Raw genomic sequence first — 17,440 nt, forward strand, 5'->3', positions numbered from 1 at the left:
TTTTCATTTGATTGACTTAAATCCAACGAATAGTATGAATATATTTCCATATCGCAAATCCATAAGGTTTATGAAAAACCCAACTGGTCCGTAAATACATTAGGATTTACTTACTAAAATGAGAAAATATCGTTAATGTCAAACACAATTATTAAATGTGTTTTCCTTCACTAACGTAAAAAATATTCTCATATCTCAATCACTTTAATATCTTTCCTAAACCTTTCTCCTAAAGAATTAAACAAAACGCTTTCTACTCCCATCTCCATATTCGATTATCAAAACGCTCTGTAACATTTTTCTTTCCCTTCTCTGTTCTTACTTAGATCCTTTTACAGTTGTCTACAAAGCTCGCCAAACGACTCTGTAAGTGTAACAAATTTTTACAAACAAACGGTATACGAATATTAATCCACCCCTATAGTTAACAATCTATTTGCTTCTCAGGATAAAGTTACACAAAAATGGAGAACACACCTCGAACACCCCCTTTGGAAACTGCAGGTACAAAAATACATACTTTTGCATATAGTATTGTATTTACCAAACGGAATTGAGAATAGTTCATATAGCTTTAAAACAGAACACGTATAAAACAAAACCACAACTCTTGGTTTAGCATGTCTCCCAATATACTTAAACTAGATATATTAATATGGAGATAACAGGTATCTGAAGTTTTATATTCTTTTACATCGCAAATTATTTTTATTAAATAATAACATTTCAATCTTTATTTATAAAAGGTAGGCTAATAACTCTGTACCCTCGCAAGAACTTCATATGTCTCTCAATATACTAAGCTAAATATACTAATATGAAAACAATAGGTATTTATAATTTTATTTTTTTAAAGCATATATTTGTTCCAACTATATAAAAAAACTAATATATAAGTTGAGAAAATGACAGATATTACTCATAGCATATTTTAATATTATGCTTTTAATTTACAAATTTTAATGATGTTTTGAAAAAAAAACTTTGGGGAAAAAAAACAAAAAAATAAAAAAATTTCGTATTTGAAAACATATAATCCAAAAAAAAATTTAAAAATATTTTTTCCTCCTTAATTTTTTCTGTTATTTTTAATTTTTTTTATAAAAGTTTTTATTATGTTTCTTTAATATTTATATATTTTTTATTTTTCAAATTTTATAAATTTTTTAAATATATCTAGGGTATTAATGTCATTTACCTATTAAATGAAACATTTGGTAATTTTCCTCCTTATGATATAATTTAGTGACCAAAACTTGAAAATAGTCTATTTATAAGAATAACCCAATTCAAAATGAGATAAAAAATTTATAATACAATTATGATTGACATATTATACATTTATCGATCATATTGTAGAATAATTACATATAGCCTATAAAATTTATAACTGAATTACAGATGAGATCCAACTGGTCTCCACAAATCTGTTAAAACTTTGTAAGGTTAGTAATCAATTATTAAAAAACATAAATTATATTCGTGGACTTATTTGTATACTATAGAAAGCACTGTATTTTACTATCATTTTATTAACGACATATAACAGAACCTGGAATTCTCATATATGACTATTTCTTTTTTTATAAGAGTTAGTATTAATAAGAAAAGAACATGTATATGGTTTGATAAACATAAGATAATTCTTTTTGAAATAATAGCATGGTAAAAAAATTAAAAAAAAACTCTCTATATAGTAAATAGACTAAAACTAATATTTTCTGTATTATTACTGTCTTATATTTTATACAAACTCACTCAATTTTTTGTTATTTTTTATTTTATACGTATATTAGAAGCTGGAGTTCGCATATATTATTATTCCATTTTAATAAGAGTTAGTGTTAATAAGGGGAAAAGCATGTATATGGTTTGATAAACATAAGATAAAACTCTTTTAATAAAAAAGTGGTAAGAAAAGTAATAATATGTATGTATATAGTCAATGAATTTCTTCTTCTTTGTATGAATGATATGTGTTTTGCTTGCACTCGCGAGGCTAATAATTTTCAAACTTATACATATATAATCAATTAAAAAACCATTAGAATAAATAATTTTTATTTTTATGAAATATTTACTAATTAGCTAAATATTAATTTCTAATACAAGATGAACTTTTTAAAATAATTTTCTGCCCTATCTATTATTGCATTATCTGCACTATCTAACTTTCTGCACGATCTATTACCGTCTTAATTATCATATTTTTCCTCAGTTTTTTTACCTATTTTTAGTTTTTACAATTTTTAAATTTTGTTATTTTTTTTTATTATTTTCCATTTTTTTAGTTTTAAAAGTTTTTCATATATCTAGAGTATTAGTTTCATTTTACTCATTTTATTCTTTGTTGCCCTCACCGAGGCTTGCATAATGATCTGCACCGTGACATTCTTCTAAATAATTTTTTATAACGATGAGTATAAAATATACCTTAAACTTTATTTGTGATATGTTGTTTTCCCATAACTTTAAAGAAAATAGTATATAGATATATTATAACACCTTCCTAAATTGCATTCGTCCAGAAACTTCTACCGGAATCACACAAAAAAGAAAAAGAGGTCGCCCACTCGGAGCACGCAACAAACCTAAAGGTGTGTCATTACTCTCAAGATATATTATTTTGTACTCCACAAACATATTATTTTAAATTATGATTATATTTTGTAGTCAATCAGATATGCAATCCACCGACGTTCAAAGCCAAATATTATGATTGTAAGTTTAAAAGAATTATAATAATATATTCTTCATCTGTATCTATTGATAAACTAATTGAGTTATCTAATTTAATCGTACAGGTGGCTGTGTTAAATGTGACATTTACAGTATAAAATCTGATAAACCTATAAGCATTATTGTTCCTCAATGTCTTATGCTTATATTCTCTTAAATGGATCGCTTACCATTTAACCAGTGAGACACAAAAACGCACGAGGGATGAGAAAAGCCATCTTGCTATCCAAACGAACGTTATCCCTACCGCAAGGTAACTATCTCTGTCAACCACAAAACACTAAAGAAACGATTACAAAGCCTTATTTATTCATCTGCATATGTAATACGCATAGGTCTACATGCTCCACGAGAATCCCATCGCTTACACCCAACAATAACTGGGAAGAAAGGTACATATTTAAAACTACTATTTAAAATCAGTGTCGAGAATGATCACGATAATTAAGAAACCAAATCCGATCAATGTTAGATAATTCTGATGAAAAACTTTGGTTGCCAATAGCCTTCAATGCGGATTTCTAAAATCATAAAAGAATTTTTACTTTATGTGTTTTTCAAAATGGCTTATGAGCCTACAAAATACAGGAAATCATATATATATTATATCTCTTCATAAAATATTAAACGCTTTTTACTGTAAAAATACTAACCACAATATGTCTAAACAAATTGAAACACGTTTAACCACAGATAAAGGCTCCACATCTAAATCCGAAGATAACCCCATCATAGAATGCACAAAATGTGGTGCATTAATGTGGACTTCAGAGAGTACTGGTAAAGACTCCAGAACAGGTGAACTAACCTTCACAATTTGCTGTAACCATGGCCAAATAAAGCTTCCACTGATCAATCAACCCCCACCCCTGTTAGAAGAACTTCTTCAGTATAGGTGGTTTCGAGACGCTATTCGAGTCTATAATTCGGTACTGGCTTTCACCTCCATTGGAATGAAGATGGATTATAGTATGGTGAATGCTCCCGGACCTTACACTGTACGGATTCAAGGTCAAAACCACCATAGAATTGGCTCGCTTATACCGAGACAAGGCCGTCCCCCCGAATATCTCCAGCTTTATATATTTGATACGGGCAACGAAGTCAGAAACCGTTTAAACGCGATGGGCCAAACCTCAACAGAAGGTAATCTTGATGAGACAACCTTGGCGCGCCTCATCGAGATGATTGACGAGAATAACTGTTTAGCTAAGCTTTTTCGACGGGCACGTGACTACTACGAAGGCAGCGGGCAAGAGTTTAATATAAGGTTGCTCTCAGATAAAGGAAAAGGTAAAGAATATGATCTTCCGAGTACGAGTGAGGTCGCAGGCCTTATTGTAAGGGATATGTCATCAACAATTGGAGTACGAGATATAGTCGTTCAATTCCAATCTGACACTTTGCAGCAGATACGTGACGACCACCCTCTGTACATGAGCCTCCAATATCCTCTTCTCTTTCCATATGGTGAGTATGGATTTCACCCCGAGATCTCATTACATCTCAAAACAGGCACCTCGAGAACAAGGCAATTCATTACGTTACGCCAGTACTACGCTGCTCAGATACAAACACGTCTTAACCAGGGGATGACATTGGTTTAAGGGGGTCGTCTCCTCCATCAATATGTTGTGGACGTTTTTACGGCAATCGAAGAAGACCGGCTAAGGTGGGCCAGAAATAATCAAGATGTTTTGCGAGCCGAGCTTTATAGTAAAGTACTCGATGCTGTTAGCAAGGGTGACACTGATGCTAAAATCATTGGACAAAGGTTCATACTGCCGCCAAGTTTCACCGGCGGGCCTCAATACTTAGTTGAGAAATACCATGATGCGATGGCTATCTGCAGAGAATATGGGAACCCGGATTTGTTTATCACAATGACGGCCAATCCTAACTGGAGAGAGATTAAGGAACATCTTGAGATATACAGTGGAGACTCTCCCAATGATAGACCAGACATCGAATGTCGGATCTTTAAAATGAAGTTAGATCAGCTACTGAAGGATTTCAAAAAATGAACTTTCTTCAAGCCATACACAGCAGCTCTCCACAGAATAGAGTTTCAAAAAAGAGGCCTCCCTCATGCACATATATTATTGTGGTTTGGAAAGTCTTCCAGAACACCAAGTTCGGAAGAAGTAGATGAGATTATTTCAGCCGAGCTCCCAAACAAAAAAGAAGACCCAGAAGCTTATAATTTAGTGACAAAACACATGATCCATGGTCCATGTGGTGTCATTAATCCGAAGTCACCGTGTATGGAAAATAATGTGTGCACAAAGAAGTATCCTCGGCCGTATAATGACAGCACTTTGATTGACAAATCAGGGTATGTGTTATATCGTCGCCGCCGGAATGAAAATGAGTATGTGGTTAAAAATGGGGCAAATTTAAACAACACGTTTGTTGTACCTCATAACATTAATCTCCTAAAGAAGTACGAGGCTCATATTAATGTGGAATGGTGTAATCGTACAAGTGCAGTGAAGTACTTATTCAAGTACATAACCAAGAGTGTTGACAGAGCATCCGCAGTTATTGAAAAAGGAAATACAGCAACTACCTCTGACACAGTGGCTTCTGGAGAACCAAAGGAAAAAGTGATTAAGCAACGGAATGAGACCCAAGAATACATCGAAGCTCGGTATTTATCAGCTTGTGAGTCCATGTGGTGAACTTTCGCATTTCACATACACAAAAGAAAGCCGTCCGTTGAGAAGCTTATCATTCACTTAGAAGGCGAACATAACATCACAATTAAAGAAACTGACAACCTCGGCCGCGTAATCCGCAAACCAGGTATTGAGAAGACAATGTTTACTGAATGGATGGTATTATGCAGAAGGTCAGAATTGGCACGCACATTAACTTATGTTTAAATACCAGAATATTTCGTATGGAACAACAATTCCAAAGTCTGGACTGAACGTAAGAAAGGAAAAACCATTGGGTGAATTGTGGCTGTCCATCCATTAGCAGGTGATCGATACTATCTGAGGATCCTCATTAATAAGATTAAGGGTCCTAGAAGTTATGACGAGCTGAAAACTTTCAACGACGTGAAATACCCTGACTTCAAATCAGTTTGCCACGCACGAGGCTATTTGGACAATGATGTTGAATGGCTCGAGAGTATGTCATAGGGTGCTAGAACAGCCACCCCATACCAACTCCGCGATATGTTTGTCACATTCCTAAACACTTGCTTCGTTGCAAGCCCCAAAGGACTATGGGAGCACTCATGGAAATCAATAAGCGAGGACATACTTCACAAGAGACAAAGGATCTTAGGCCACACAAATCTGGAACTGGATGATGAGACCCTAGAGCAATACACGTTAATCGAAGTGGAAAAGTTAATGCGCATGCAAGACCGTTCTTTAAATGATATTAAAGAGATGACAAAGATCAAAGCTGTTTGCTAAAAGAATTGGGGAACAGTTTGTGGAACCAAGAAATGGATTACGATGTTGCCGAGGAAACACTCAGACATGTCAGTCAGTACAACTTACTTAACGCCCAGCAGCGTGCGATTTACGAATCAGTATTAGACTCTGTCGATAAAAAGGATGGCAAACTATTCTTTGTACATGGCGCAGGGGGCACAAGAAAAACATTCCTCTATCAAACCATTATATCCAGACTTCGCTCGAGGAAACAAATCGTTCTCCCGGTAGCTTCTTCAGGAATAGCCGCATTGCTCCTACCAAACGGAAAAACAGCTCATTCTCGCTTTAATATTACTTTGAAGCTCGATGAAGATAAGCTCTGCAAGATCAAACCAGGTACGATGCTCACTAAACTCATTGAGAAAACGGACCTCATAATTTGGGATGAGGCACCTATGACGCACAAACATGCCTTCGAAGCATTAGACAAAACTTTGAAGGACATAATGTCTATGAAAAATCCACACGCAAAGGATCAAACTTTTGGCGGAAAAAACTGTTTTGTTAGGTGGTGATTTTAGACAGTTCCTTCCGGTAGTTCCACAAGGGAGTAGAGCTGATGCTGTCTTAGCTTCGATAAGTCATTCATATCTATGGAATACCTGCCACAAGTTCCCTCTGAAGACAAATATGCGAGTCAACCAGGACGAAAAAAAGTTCTCTGATTGGCTTCTCAAATTCGGTGAAGGTCGTCCACAATCAGAACAAAAAGATGAGGACGATGGCTACCAAGACCAAATCTTAACCGTCGACCCCTCATTGGTCCAAGAAACTAAGGATGAGTCATTAAAGCAAGTTGTCAATGCTGCGTATGGTGATGTCAACTATCCTACACCGATAAAGCTATCCTTACACCCCGAAATGATACAGTCGATGAAATCAATGCGTATACAATCTCGCAAACCGACGGAGAGTCAAAAGACTACTACAGTTACGATAGCTTTGAGGTTTCGGAAACTCAGTCTAACCAAAATGATACACTATACGCCATTGAGTATCTCAACTCCATGGAGTTTCCAGGATTGCCTTCCCATAAACTCACTCTCAAAGTTGGGGCCCCGATTATGCTTCTGCGAAACATAAATCAAACAAAAGGATTATGTAATGGTACCCGTATGATCCTAACCCACATAGATGAAAGAGTGCTTAAGGCAGATATAATTACTGGCTTACACACTGGAAATGAAGTTTTGATCCCAAGAATAGTCTTCTTGCATGGGGATACAAAGCTACCGTTCACTTTACGTCGACGACAATTCCCTATCAGATTGTGTTATGCAATGACAATCAACAAAAGCCAGGGCCAAAGCTTAAAAGATGTCATCCTATATCTTCCTAGACCGGTCTTCGCACATGGTCAACTGTATGTGGCTCTCTCACGTATAACAAGCAAAGCAGGACTAAAAATCATCAAAGGCGAAGACTCACACAAACAAAAAGTGAAGAACGTAGTCTACAAAGAAATTTTCAACCGCCTACGTTCCCAAGAGTGTAAGTAAAATTTAAAACTCAGAATCTCATTGACTGTTTCTAAAGTGGTTATCTATCTAATAATTCACATTTACCTGCTATGCAGTACTCGAGGTACCATCAGAAACGAATCAGAACTAAAACTCCTACCCTGATGATGGACACCTGACTACTTACAAGTATGTCTCCCTACTCTACTAACTAATTATTTGATTCGTAACACTAATCTATGTTCATTGATTTATTTAAAAATAAATTTCAAGCTCCCCAACACGAAAAACTCCTTCACATCCATCACCCTCTTTGTCGAAAGTCCTCTTACTTATGATTTTTTCTTCTATGTTTTAAGACTTTGACATTTGCTCTTAATAATGATAATGACAATTTTGCTTCTAAACATAATTTATAACAAACATAAATTTTGAAGAGATCAAGGTTATTATCTTTGTTTGATTTGGGGGTTGTATTTCCGGTTCATATATGCAAGAGTTGAGTTTCTACAGCAAATACATATAACTGATTGACTATACCTTGAACAACCAAAAAAATTTAACGAATCAAAAACAACTAAAACATTTGCATAACTCAAAATTGATATCAAGACAGCAAAGCAAATGACACCATTCAACTATTTTTAAATTTACATAACATCTTTCTATGTCTATTAAAAAAAGCACACTCAAGTACTCTATTCCCCTACAAAAATCGATTGCTCAAAACATTATATTATCCAAACATACTAATGTGTAAACTGACTTTTTTTCCACAATTTAACATTAACTGTTTCATTAAATGTCCTGCGTTGCAAATAAATTTTATAAAAAATAACCCGGACGTAACCCGGAACTGCCTCTAGTTTAGATAAATGTAGCTTATGAAGAGAAACTAATGGAGAAAAATAATTAACAATATGATCATAACAATATAAAAAAAATTACTAGGACAAACTATCTCTTTATACACCGACCAAACAAACTATCTCTCCACCACAATATAACAATATAACTAACTCATTTTTTTATGATATTTATAATTTCGCCAAAAAAATATATGTCCTGCAAATTTCTCTTTATTAGTCTCAGTTCAGAAAAACTACGAGCATATGAAAAGGAATATATTTGGGGGATCTTCTAATCCGTGTAACAACAACGACAACACGTAAAGATTTCGGCTAATGTAATTTGTAACCGCTAAGACATATTATTATATATGATCTAACATAGCATGTACCTGATAACAAATTATATATCAGCTAACATAACATGTACCAGGTAACAAAATAATCTATTGATTTTTTATATCAAATTATATATCAGGTAACAGAACATGCACCATGTAACAAATTTTTTATCAGATAATAACAAGTCTATGTAGCATACCAACAATTTATTAATAATTTGATATCAAAATATGTATAAGCTAAAATTACATGTACCATGTAACAAACTAATTTATCAGATAATAAACAATTTATCAAAAAATATATCAACTCGCAAACTATGTATCTACCAATTTATCAAGTAACAACTCATGTATGAAGCAATGTATAAGTCGACAAACTATTTACCAAAACATTTATGAGCTACTAAATTAAGTACCAATTAATAACAAATATTTTATAACATCTTATTTACTTCGAAAAAATACCCATGATCTTCTCAAAAGTTAATTAAATTCATAATTTAAAAATTATTAATCGAATTTGAAAATATCCATAATCTTCCCAAAAGTTAATTAAATTCATAATTTGAAATTATTAACGAGAAGGGGTTAGGGAAGATAAGCTAGGAACAACATAGATTATATGATTATGTCTTGTCGAACGGACACCATCAAAGCAGAAACTCGTTTCAATTCGAGTTAATAATCACTTCATGTCCACGAGACTGGCAACGTTTTTAGCTGCGCAAAGTTTTTAAGGGTATTATGGTCTTGAAATTATTAATAAAAAAGTATGGGTAGGTTGCCAATATAGATGTACCATAGGTATACAGACACCAATTAACTCTTAATTTTATCATATTTATAAATTATTCATACCGAAATTGGATATTTCAATTTAGATACGTTTGATATATAAATATAGAAAATTAGAAATTTTTCTGTTATTTAAAATCGTTCAGTTTGGTTCGGTTCCTTCTATATTAATTCGGTTAAAGTTTTGGTTCGGTTAGTTACCCATGCCACTAGGCCTACATGCCACACCTAAGTAACCCCAAGTAGAACCAACAATGCCATAGATCATCACGGCTTCGCCTACCTGGATTGTTCACCTGTTCCATAGATGAGAACTTGCAGCTCTCACTTGTACTCCAATGGTGGAGTCTCTTCTTTCCACAAGAACCATAGCTCTCGTTGAACAACCATCTCAAACTCTCCGGACCACTGTTTCCCATCAAGACAAAACGTACGAACCTGGTTCTGTTTTTACTTTCAATTTCCCAAATCTCTGTAATGAATCTATGATTATGTCTTGTAGGACCCTCGAGGGTACTAGTCACGTCCGCTGTTCAGTTCAGACCTTGCATCGACATCCACAAGGTATTGAAAGCTGAATCCTTTTCATATCATTGAAGGGGAAAGTAAAACAAATAGTTGGATCCACTCTAAGTGACTTAAAAGAAGATGGTTCTGTTCTCGTTACGAACTTCGAATCAGATAAATCTGCGGAAGAGTACGCAAAGATGTACAAAGAAGATGGGCTTACTGGTGGTCATGTGATAATGCTTGGAGCTGACCCTTTAAGCCAAGCTGCAGCTCTTGGAGCGTTACATGCTTATCCCGGTATGCCTTTTTGGTGTGGGTTTTGTTCTTACTGTTTGGTTTGATACAAGACGATGATGATTCTAGGCGGTTTGCAAGTTGGAGGTGGAATCAGTTCAGAGAATTGTTTGAGTTGTATAGAGGAGGGAGCAAGTCATGTTATTGTCACTTCGGTAATAGCTCTTTTTTTAATTTGTTATCATAGGGGCTTCTGTTAGTTGTAATAATCATGTTTAATACTGTTGATTGTTTTTTACAGTATGTGTTTAACAATGGGAAGCTTGATCTTGAAAGACTGAAAGATCTTGTGAAGATTGTTGGGAAACAGAGATTGATATTGGACGTTAGCTGCAGAGAGAAGGTGATTGATTCTCTCTCTCTGACATGTTTTGGATGTTCTTATCATGAAAACCGATCCGTGTTTTCCCTGCACAGGATGGAAGAAGATACGCGATTGTTACTGATAGGTGGCGAAAGTTTAGCGATGTCTTGCTTGATGAGAAATCATTGGAGTTTCTTGGAGGGTTTGCAGATGAGTTTCTAGTGCACGGTGTGGATGTTGAAGGAAAGAAGTAAGCTTTGTGCTTTTCAGTGTGTGGACTGGACTCATTCTAAATTACTCAGTGTGTAACTGATCTTAATACTTTTTTCTCTCAAGGCTAGGGATTGATGAAGAGCTTGTTGCATTGCTTGGCAACTATTCTCCGGTGAGTATCACAACACACATTTTTCTTGATGTGTTTAGCTTTGGATTAGGGATCTTAGATGGAGTTTTGACTTTATTACAGATTCCAGTAACTTATGCGGGAGGCGTGACAGTGATGGAAGATGTAGAGAGGATCAAAGAAGCAGGAAAGGGAGGTGTGGATGTAACAGTGGGAAGTGCCTTGGACATTTTTGGTGGTAATCTACCTTACAAAGATGTTGTTGCTTGGCATCACCAGCAACAAGAACTCTTCAGCACTCCATTGAAAACCCCAATTTAGTCTTTTGATTTGTTTTATTTGTATAAGAGTATCAATTTTCAACTAATCTTTCTGAAAGAGTCAAGAATCCAATGATGATGAATATTTTTCATGAATTTTTCCATTGCTAATTTGACTTTGTTCAAATAGTATAATTGAAAGAAAAAAAAAAACTGAACTGTAATAGAAATAAATAGTCATAAATATGTGAATGGTTTTTTTCCTTGAAAGATTCCAAATATCTAAAATCTTGTACAAATAAACATCCGAATATCTAACTAGTTTGACTTTGCCTTCCAACTAGTTTGGTCTAGAGCTTAATCAATTTGGTGTTGAAAAAAACAATATCTAAAATACAATAATATATATGGTTGAAACAAAAATATAAATATATTTATATTTGAAATAATTAATTTAAATTATATGTAGATCAAATAACCTTCATCAATTTAATATTTTCTAAAAAAGAATAATCCATGACAATTTCGTTTATCTACATAATTTGAATTATTTAATACAAATTATTCAAAATTTTATAGAAAAGTCTAACCAAATCGAAAACTATTTGCTAGTTTTAAAATTTACTATCCAATCCAGATTAAAACTAGAAGTACTAATCCAAACCGATCCCAATTTTATATGGTTTTATACTCTTCTTAAATCTTAATATCTTAACTATGCAAAATCAGAATAAAACTTAACCGAATATCTGACTGAATCCAATTGCATAAACTGAATTAGGGAATCCACCGCTGATAAATTCACTTTTGAAATAAAAATACTTGACTGTTGCATAAATACAAAAAATCTACATTAATGACTGAATGCAAGACAGCGGCTCCATATAAACAATATACAAAACAGAACACTTAGCACACAGTGTGGTGGGTAGGATTCACACCGCCTACGGGGTGCCGTGTTCCTGAAAAACGTTAACCACTCGCCACGTCAGCGCCAACGACTTTTCAAAACACACACAACTAAAACGCTAAAAGCAGGTCCCACCAAAACCAAAACCAGGACCAGACAACCAATCACTAACATTACACTTGTCAATATCCACCCAACAAATCCCCTCTCCTTCCAGAAGCAAACCGGTTCATCCCACCCAAACTGGGCACCACCACCGGTTCAACCTCTTCCGCCGGAAGCCGGCTCCTGATGTCGTCGCGTGCCATAATCGGCGCCGTGTGGGCCCCATCTTTGCAGCTGCCTCTGCTCCTGAAGATAGCTCTGAAACTCGCAAATAAACCGGGTTTCTTGACCCGGTTCGCCTTCTCCGGTCGAACCGATTTCTGACGGCGCATACGTCGGCTTCTTTCTCGTCTGGACCTCACCCTACCGGTGCAAGAGACTTTAGGAGAAGACGGTTCGAGCTGCGAAGGATCCGACTTCATTCTCGACCCGACCCGTTTCAAGAAGACTATGTTGTTCTTTTCCTTTTTGCCGCCGTTTCTCCGCTGCTTCGCCTCCTTTAAACAGGTGTTCTGCGGCTTCGGCAAACCGATGATGGACGCTTTGGAGCTGAGTAGAAACCGCTGAGAGCTCGGGTTCGAGTTGGGGTTGGAGCTGATGTGTGCTGAGCTTCCTCTCTGTGATTCTTTGCGGTCGAAGAAGGCGTTGTCGGTGAGCCACTCGAGCTGAGCATCTTTGGTTATGTAATAAGATTCCGGTGGAAAATCAGCCGGACTCGCGGTGGAGTTTTTGTTGTAGTAAGGTTGAGTGTCCGGGTCGTCGACGTAGGTGGACTCGCATGCGATCTTCCGGTCTGAACCACCGGCGCATACTGAAGAAACAAAAGCTTCGAGATCCACTTGAGGCATTGAGCTCGTAGAGACTAGAGAGAGAGATATTGATTTTTAAAAAGAGGTGAGGAGACAATAGATGAGTATGGGGCCTTTTATATTTACGAACAAGACACGAAAGGCTCTACTTCATATTATTTTTTTGTATTCGTATTAAAATGATTGTTCTTTTTCTTTGAGAAACCTGGGGGCTGAAATGTCGACGGAAAAATACAATAACCAATAATAGAATTGAGTAAAGATAATTAATTGTAAATTTTCGATATACTGGAATTGTTATTTGATAGGTCAATTCAAACGTATTTAAATCCTCCAGGTGTTTATACATGACTAGATTAAAATAATTGTAAGAAAAGAATATTTAAAATACTTCTAAATATCACTATAATTCTTTCAGTAATCCATGTTTATAATTAAACATCCATGTCAAATCAGTGACAGTGTTAATCTTTTTTCTTTTATCGAAATATTATTTATGCTGTTAGTATAATTGATACATATTTTTAAAAAATGAATGTTAAATTTATTCAACCAAATTTTCTTTTTACAAATAATGCATCTTGTATCTAAATGTACTTATAGTTGATCCATGTTCTTTGTCAACAAAAAAAAAATCTAACCGATTCAAGGTAAAAAATGTAAAAGAAACCAGCTTAATTTTTTTTTAAATGCTCACGGTTTCTATTATATATTTTCTTGCTCTTTATATGTTTTCTTGCTCTTTATATGTATAGATTACGATAAAATTATCGTCATTTTTTTTTATAACTGTGAAGATACCGTAAACCTTTTTAGGTCCAAAGACTAATCTCACGAAATTATAAAAATTCGGATTTTCTTGTCACTTAAAGTATCTATGAGTGGTCAATGCTACACGAACTCAGGACAGAAACTCCAGCTGGAGCGTCTTTACCACTAGGCCAAGGCGATTTGTTTTTTTTTGGTGCGATGCACATTGGTTGTCTTAAAGAAGTGTGTATACATGCATAGTCCAGCGGGATGAATGTTCGTACTTTTCAAGGGGTTGGATCCAGTTAGCTGACGACTCCTACGATGCCATATCTCCTTCTTTTAGTGAATTGAAGTGGCACCAAATCATTTGGAAGCTTCTATACCAATTCCTTAATTATTTTCATATGGAATATCAGTATCAAAGTGTTAAGTGTATAAACTTAAAAAAAAAGACTTTTTTAAAATAGTGTCAATTAGAAGCAGAAACCTATCCATATTAAGAAATCATTTTACTGTAAATAAACATTTTCGTAGATATATGTGTTTTTTCTGTTTACTAGACAGAGATATTTATAAGATAAGTAGCTAAAATCAGTAGACCAACCAAAGATCTCCGCATTGGTATATCTTCATGTGTCTATTAGAATCATGTCTTTTCATTTTCCATGAAATGCAGACAAGATGATAGAGAAGCGGAAGCTAAGAGAACAAAGACTCGACAAGAACTCAACGAGAACTCGAAGAATCAACAGAAACTTGTTGTTGTTGATACTCTCAACGCAAACAAAGGTACTTTGAAGATGACGATACTCTCGACAAGATAAAAAAAGGTTAGAGTACTCCACTAAGTGCTCTTAAAGCTCTGGTTGCAATTGCAATTATATTCAATAAAACATGAGGTTTTACAATGACGAAAGCTCTGTATATAAACTAAGTAAATAAAATCCTATCCTATGAAGATTCATAGTTATCGAATCATAAAACAAAACCAAAAAGGAAAACAAAGCTTAATAACTTGGCGAGAGCTTTATGACGAGCCAAGGCCAACGTAACGCATGATCCGCTACATCAGGTTCCCGCGGGGGAAGAAGGATTCGCCCACGAATCTGGAAGGACATTGTCGCCATGAAAAGGAGACAGGTGCTTGACGTTGAACACATTGGACGTACGCAGATGGGAAGGAAACTGAACACGATAGGCATTGGGGTTGATGCATTCCAATATCTCAACCGGTCCTATCTTCTTTGACTTTAACTTGTTGTACTTACGCAGGGGCAACCTCTCTTTAGTCAAGTAAATCCAGACCAAGTCCCCGGGAGCAAAGAGAACCTCCTGAAGATTTGCATCTGCCGCCGACTTGTACTTTGCTGCTGAAGTCTCCAAGTTGTTTTGCGCTTGCTGATGAAGCTGTTGAAGGTCGTTGACAAACTCCACTGCGTCACCATGATGGCATGTCCTGTCTGGGAGCGTAGTCAAATCCAAAGGGAAACGAGGGACAGTTCCATACACCACACAAAATGGTGAGAATCCTAAACTTCGATTCATGGCGTGGTTATGAGCAAATTCGGCCTGACACAACTTAGAATCCCAATATTTGATGTTGTCACCCACTAAACACCTCAACAGATTGCCCAGCGACCTATTAGTGACCTCCGTTTGACCGTCCGTCTGCGGATGGTACGCCGAGCTCATATCAAGAGAAGTACCAAGTAACTTCCATAAGGATCGCCAGAAGTAGCTCAAAAAGCGGGTGTCGTGATCTGATACAATCGACGAGGGTAGACCATGGAGACGGTATATCTCACGGAAGAACAAGACTGCCACACTCACAGCGTCTGTGGTCTTTTTACAAGCCACAAAATGAGCTATCTTCGAAAAGCGGTCGACGACCACAAAGATGGAATCAAAGCCACGCTGTGTACGAGGCAAGCCTAAGACAAAATCCATGCTGACGTCTGTCCAAGGTTGCGTCGGAATGGGAAGAGGAAGATAAAGGCCAGAATTCGAAGCCTTGCCTATGCCCTGCTGACACACGCAACAACGCTCAACAAATCTCTCGACATCCCTTCGCAAGCACGGCCAAAAATAGGATGAACTAACCAGCTGCAGGGTTCGATCACGACCCACATGACCTTCGTTATGAAGTTCACTGACAATCTGAAGCCGCAAACTACAGTCAGGTATGCACAGGCGCAAATCCTTAAACAAGTATCCATCCTGCAAAGTGTAATCTCTGCGCACGCCATTGACTGCATCAAGATATATCTGACCAAAGAATGGATCAGACGGATACAACTCAGCAAGTGCAGCAAATCCTATAACCCGCGAATGCATCGTTGTCAAGAGGTCATGACGGCGACTAAGAGCATCGGCGACTTTATTGGTTTTGTCGGACTGATGTCTGATAGAAAACGTAAACTGCTGCAGGTACGAAATCCACGCTGCGTGTCGTGCCGACACTTTTTCCTGACTATCAAGATGTCTTAAAGCATCATGATCCGTGAATAAGACAAACTCACGATGAACAAGGTAATGGCGCTAATGTTTGATTGCCTGCACAATTGCATAGAACTCCACGTCATACGTATTATACCTTCTGTGCGCTCCTGCTAGTTTCTAACTATAAAAGGCAATGGGGCGACCAGCTTGACTGAGAAATGCACTGATGCCGAGTTTGGACGCGTCGCAATGGAGCTCAAAGGTCTTATTAAAATCGGGCAAGACTAGAATTGGGGCCGTTGTTGGCTTGTCCTTGATGAGTTCGAAGGCCTTAGTTGCTTCAGGAGTCCATTAGAACTTGCCATCTCGCATACAACTTGTAATCGGAGCCATGATCGTGCTGAAGTGGCTTACATATCGTCTATAGAATGACACCAGTCCGTGAAAGCTACGTACTTAGGACACCGTCTTAGGCACAGGCCAAGACTTCACAGCCTCAATTTTAGAAAGATCCATAGATAGGCCCTTGTCATAGATGACGTACCCGAGGAAGAGAACCTGAGACACGCCAAATTCGTACTTCTGCTTGGCCGCGAATAGCTTTTCTGATCGTATGTGCTCTGCGTGCGCTGTTAGCGAGGAGCTAAAGATCAAGATGTCATCAAAATAGACAACGACGAATTGAACAATAAAAGGTCGCAATGCTTGATTCATGATAAGCATAAAGGTGCTCGGTGCGTTCAATAAGCCAAAAGGCATGACCAACCACTCAAAGAGACCCTCTCTGGTTTTGAAAGTTGTCTTCCATTCATCACCCGACCATATACGTATCTGATGATAACTGCTTTTGAGATCGATTTTGGAGAAAATCGTAGCAGCTCCAATTTGGTTTAAGAGATCATCCAATCGTGGGATAGGAAAGCGGTAGCGAATTGTTATCTTATTGATCGCCCTGCTATCAACACACATTCGCCACGATCCATCTTTTTTTGGATCAAGAGAACCGGTACTGCGCAAGGACTTAAGCTCTCTTTGATATAACCTTTCTGCAGTAGACCTTCGACCTGATGCC

General features: G+C 36.6%; 1 protein-coding gene and 1 pseudogene across 1 annotated transcript; one reads left to right on the forward strand and one right to left on the reverse strand.

The window, feature by feature from the left end:
* The first annotated feature begins 9,836 nt into the window (after positions 1–9,836).
* LOC106394677 lies at positions 9,837–11,508 on the forward strand (annotated as a pseudogene).
* Positions 11,509–12,145: 637 nt separating this feature from the next.
* Positions 12,146–13,297, reverse strand: LOC106390245. The gene has a single exon (XM_048754621.1). The coding sequence runs from the start codon at positions 13,213–13,215 to the stop codon at positions 12,445–12,447; it is 771 nt and encodes a 256-aa protein (XP_048610578.1). The 5' UTR covers positions 13,216–13,297; the 3' UTR covers positions 12,146–12,444.
* Between the last annotated feature and the right edge of the window lie 4,143 nt (positions 13,298–17,440).

Source organism: Brassica napus, chromosome C4, assembly GCF_020379485.1.
Source record: "Brassica napus cultivar Da-Ae chromosome C4, Da-Ae, whole genome shotgun sequence".
Classification (NCBI taxonomy): domain Eukaryota; kingdom Viridiplantae; phylum Streptophyta; class Magnoliopsida; order Brassicales; family Brassicaceae; genus Brassica; species Brassica napus.

What these genes read in the sequence shown, in the direction of transcription:
- LOC106390245 (XM_048754621.1), bottom strand. Translation starts at nt 13,215, where the DNA reads ATGCCTCAAGTGGATCTCGAAGCTTTTGTTTCTTCAGTATGCGCCGGT.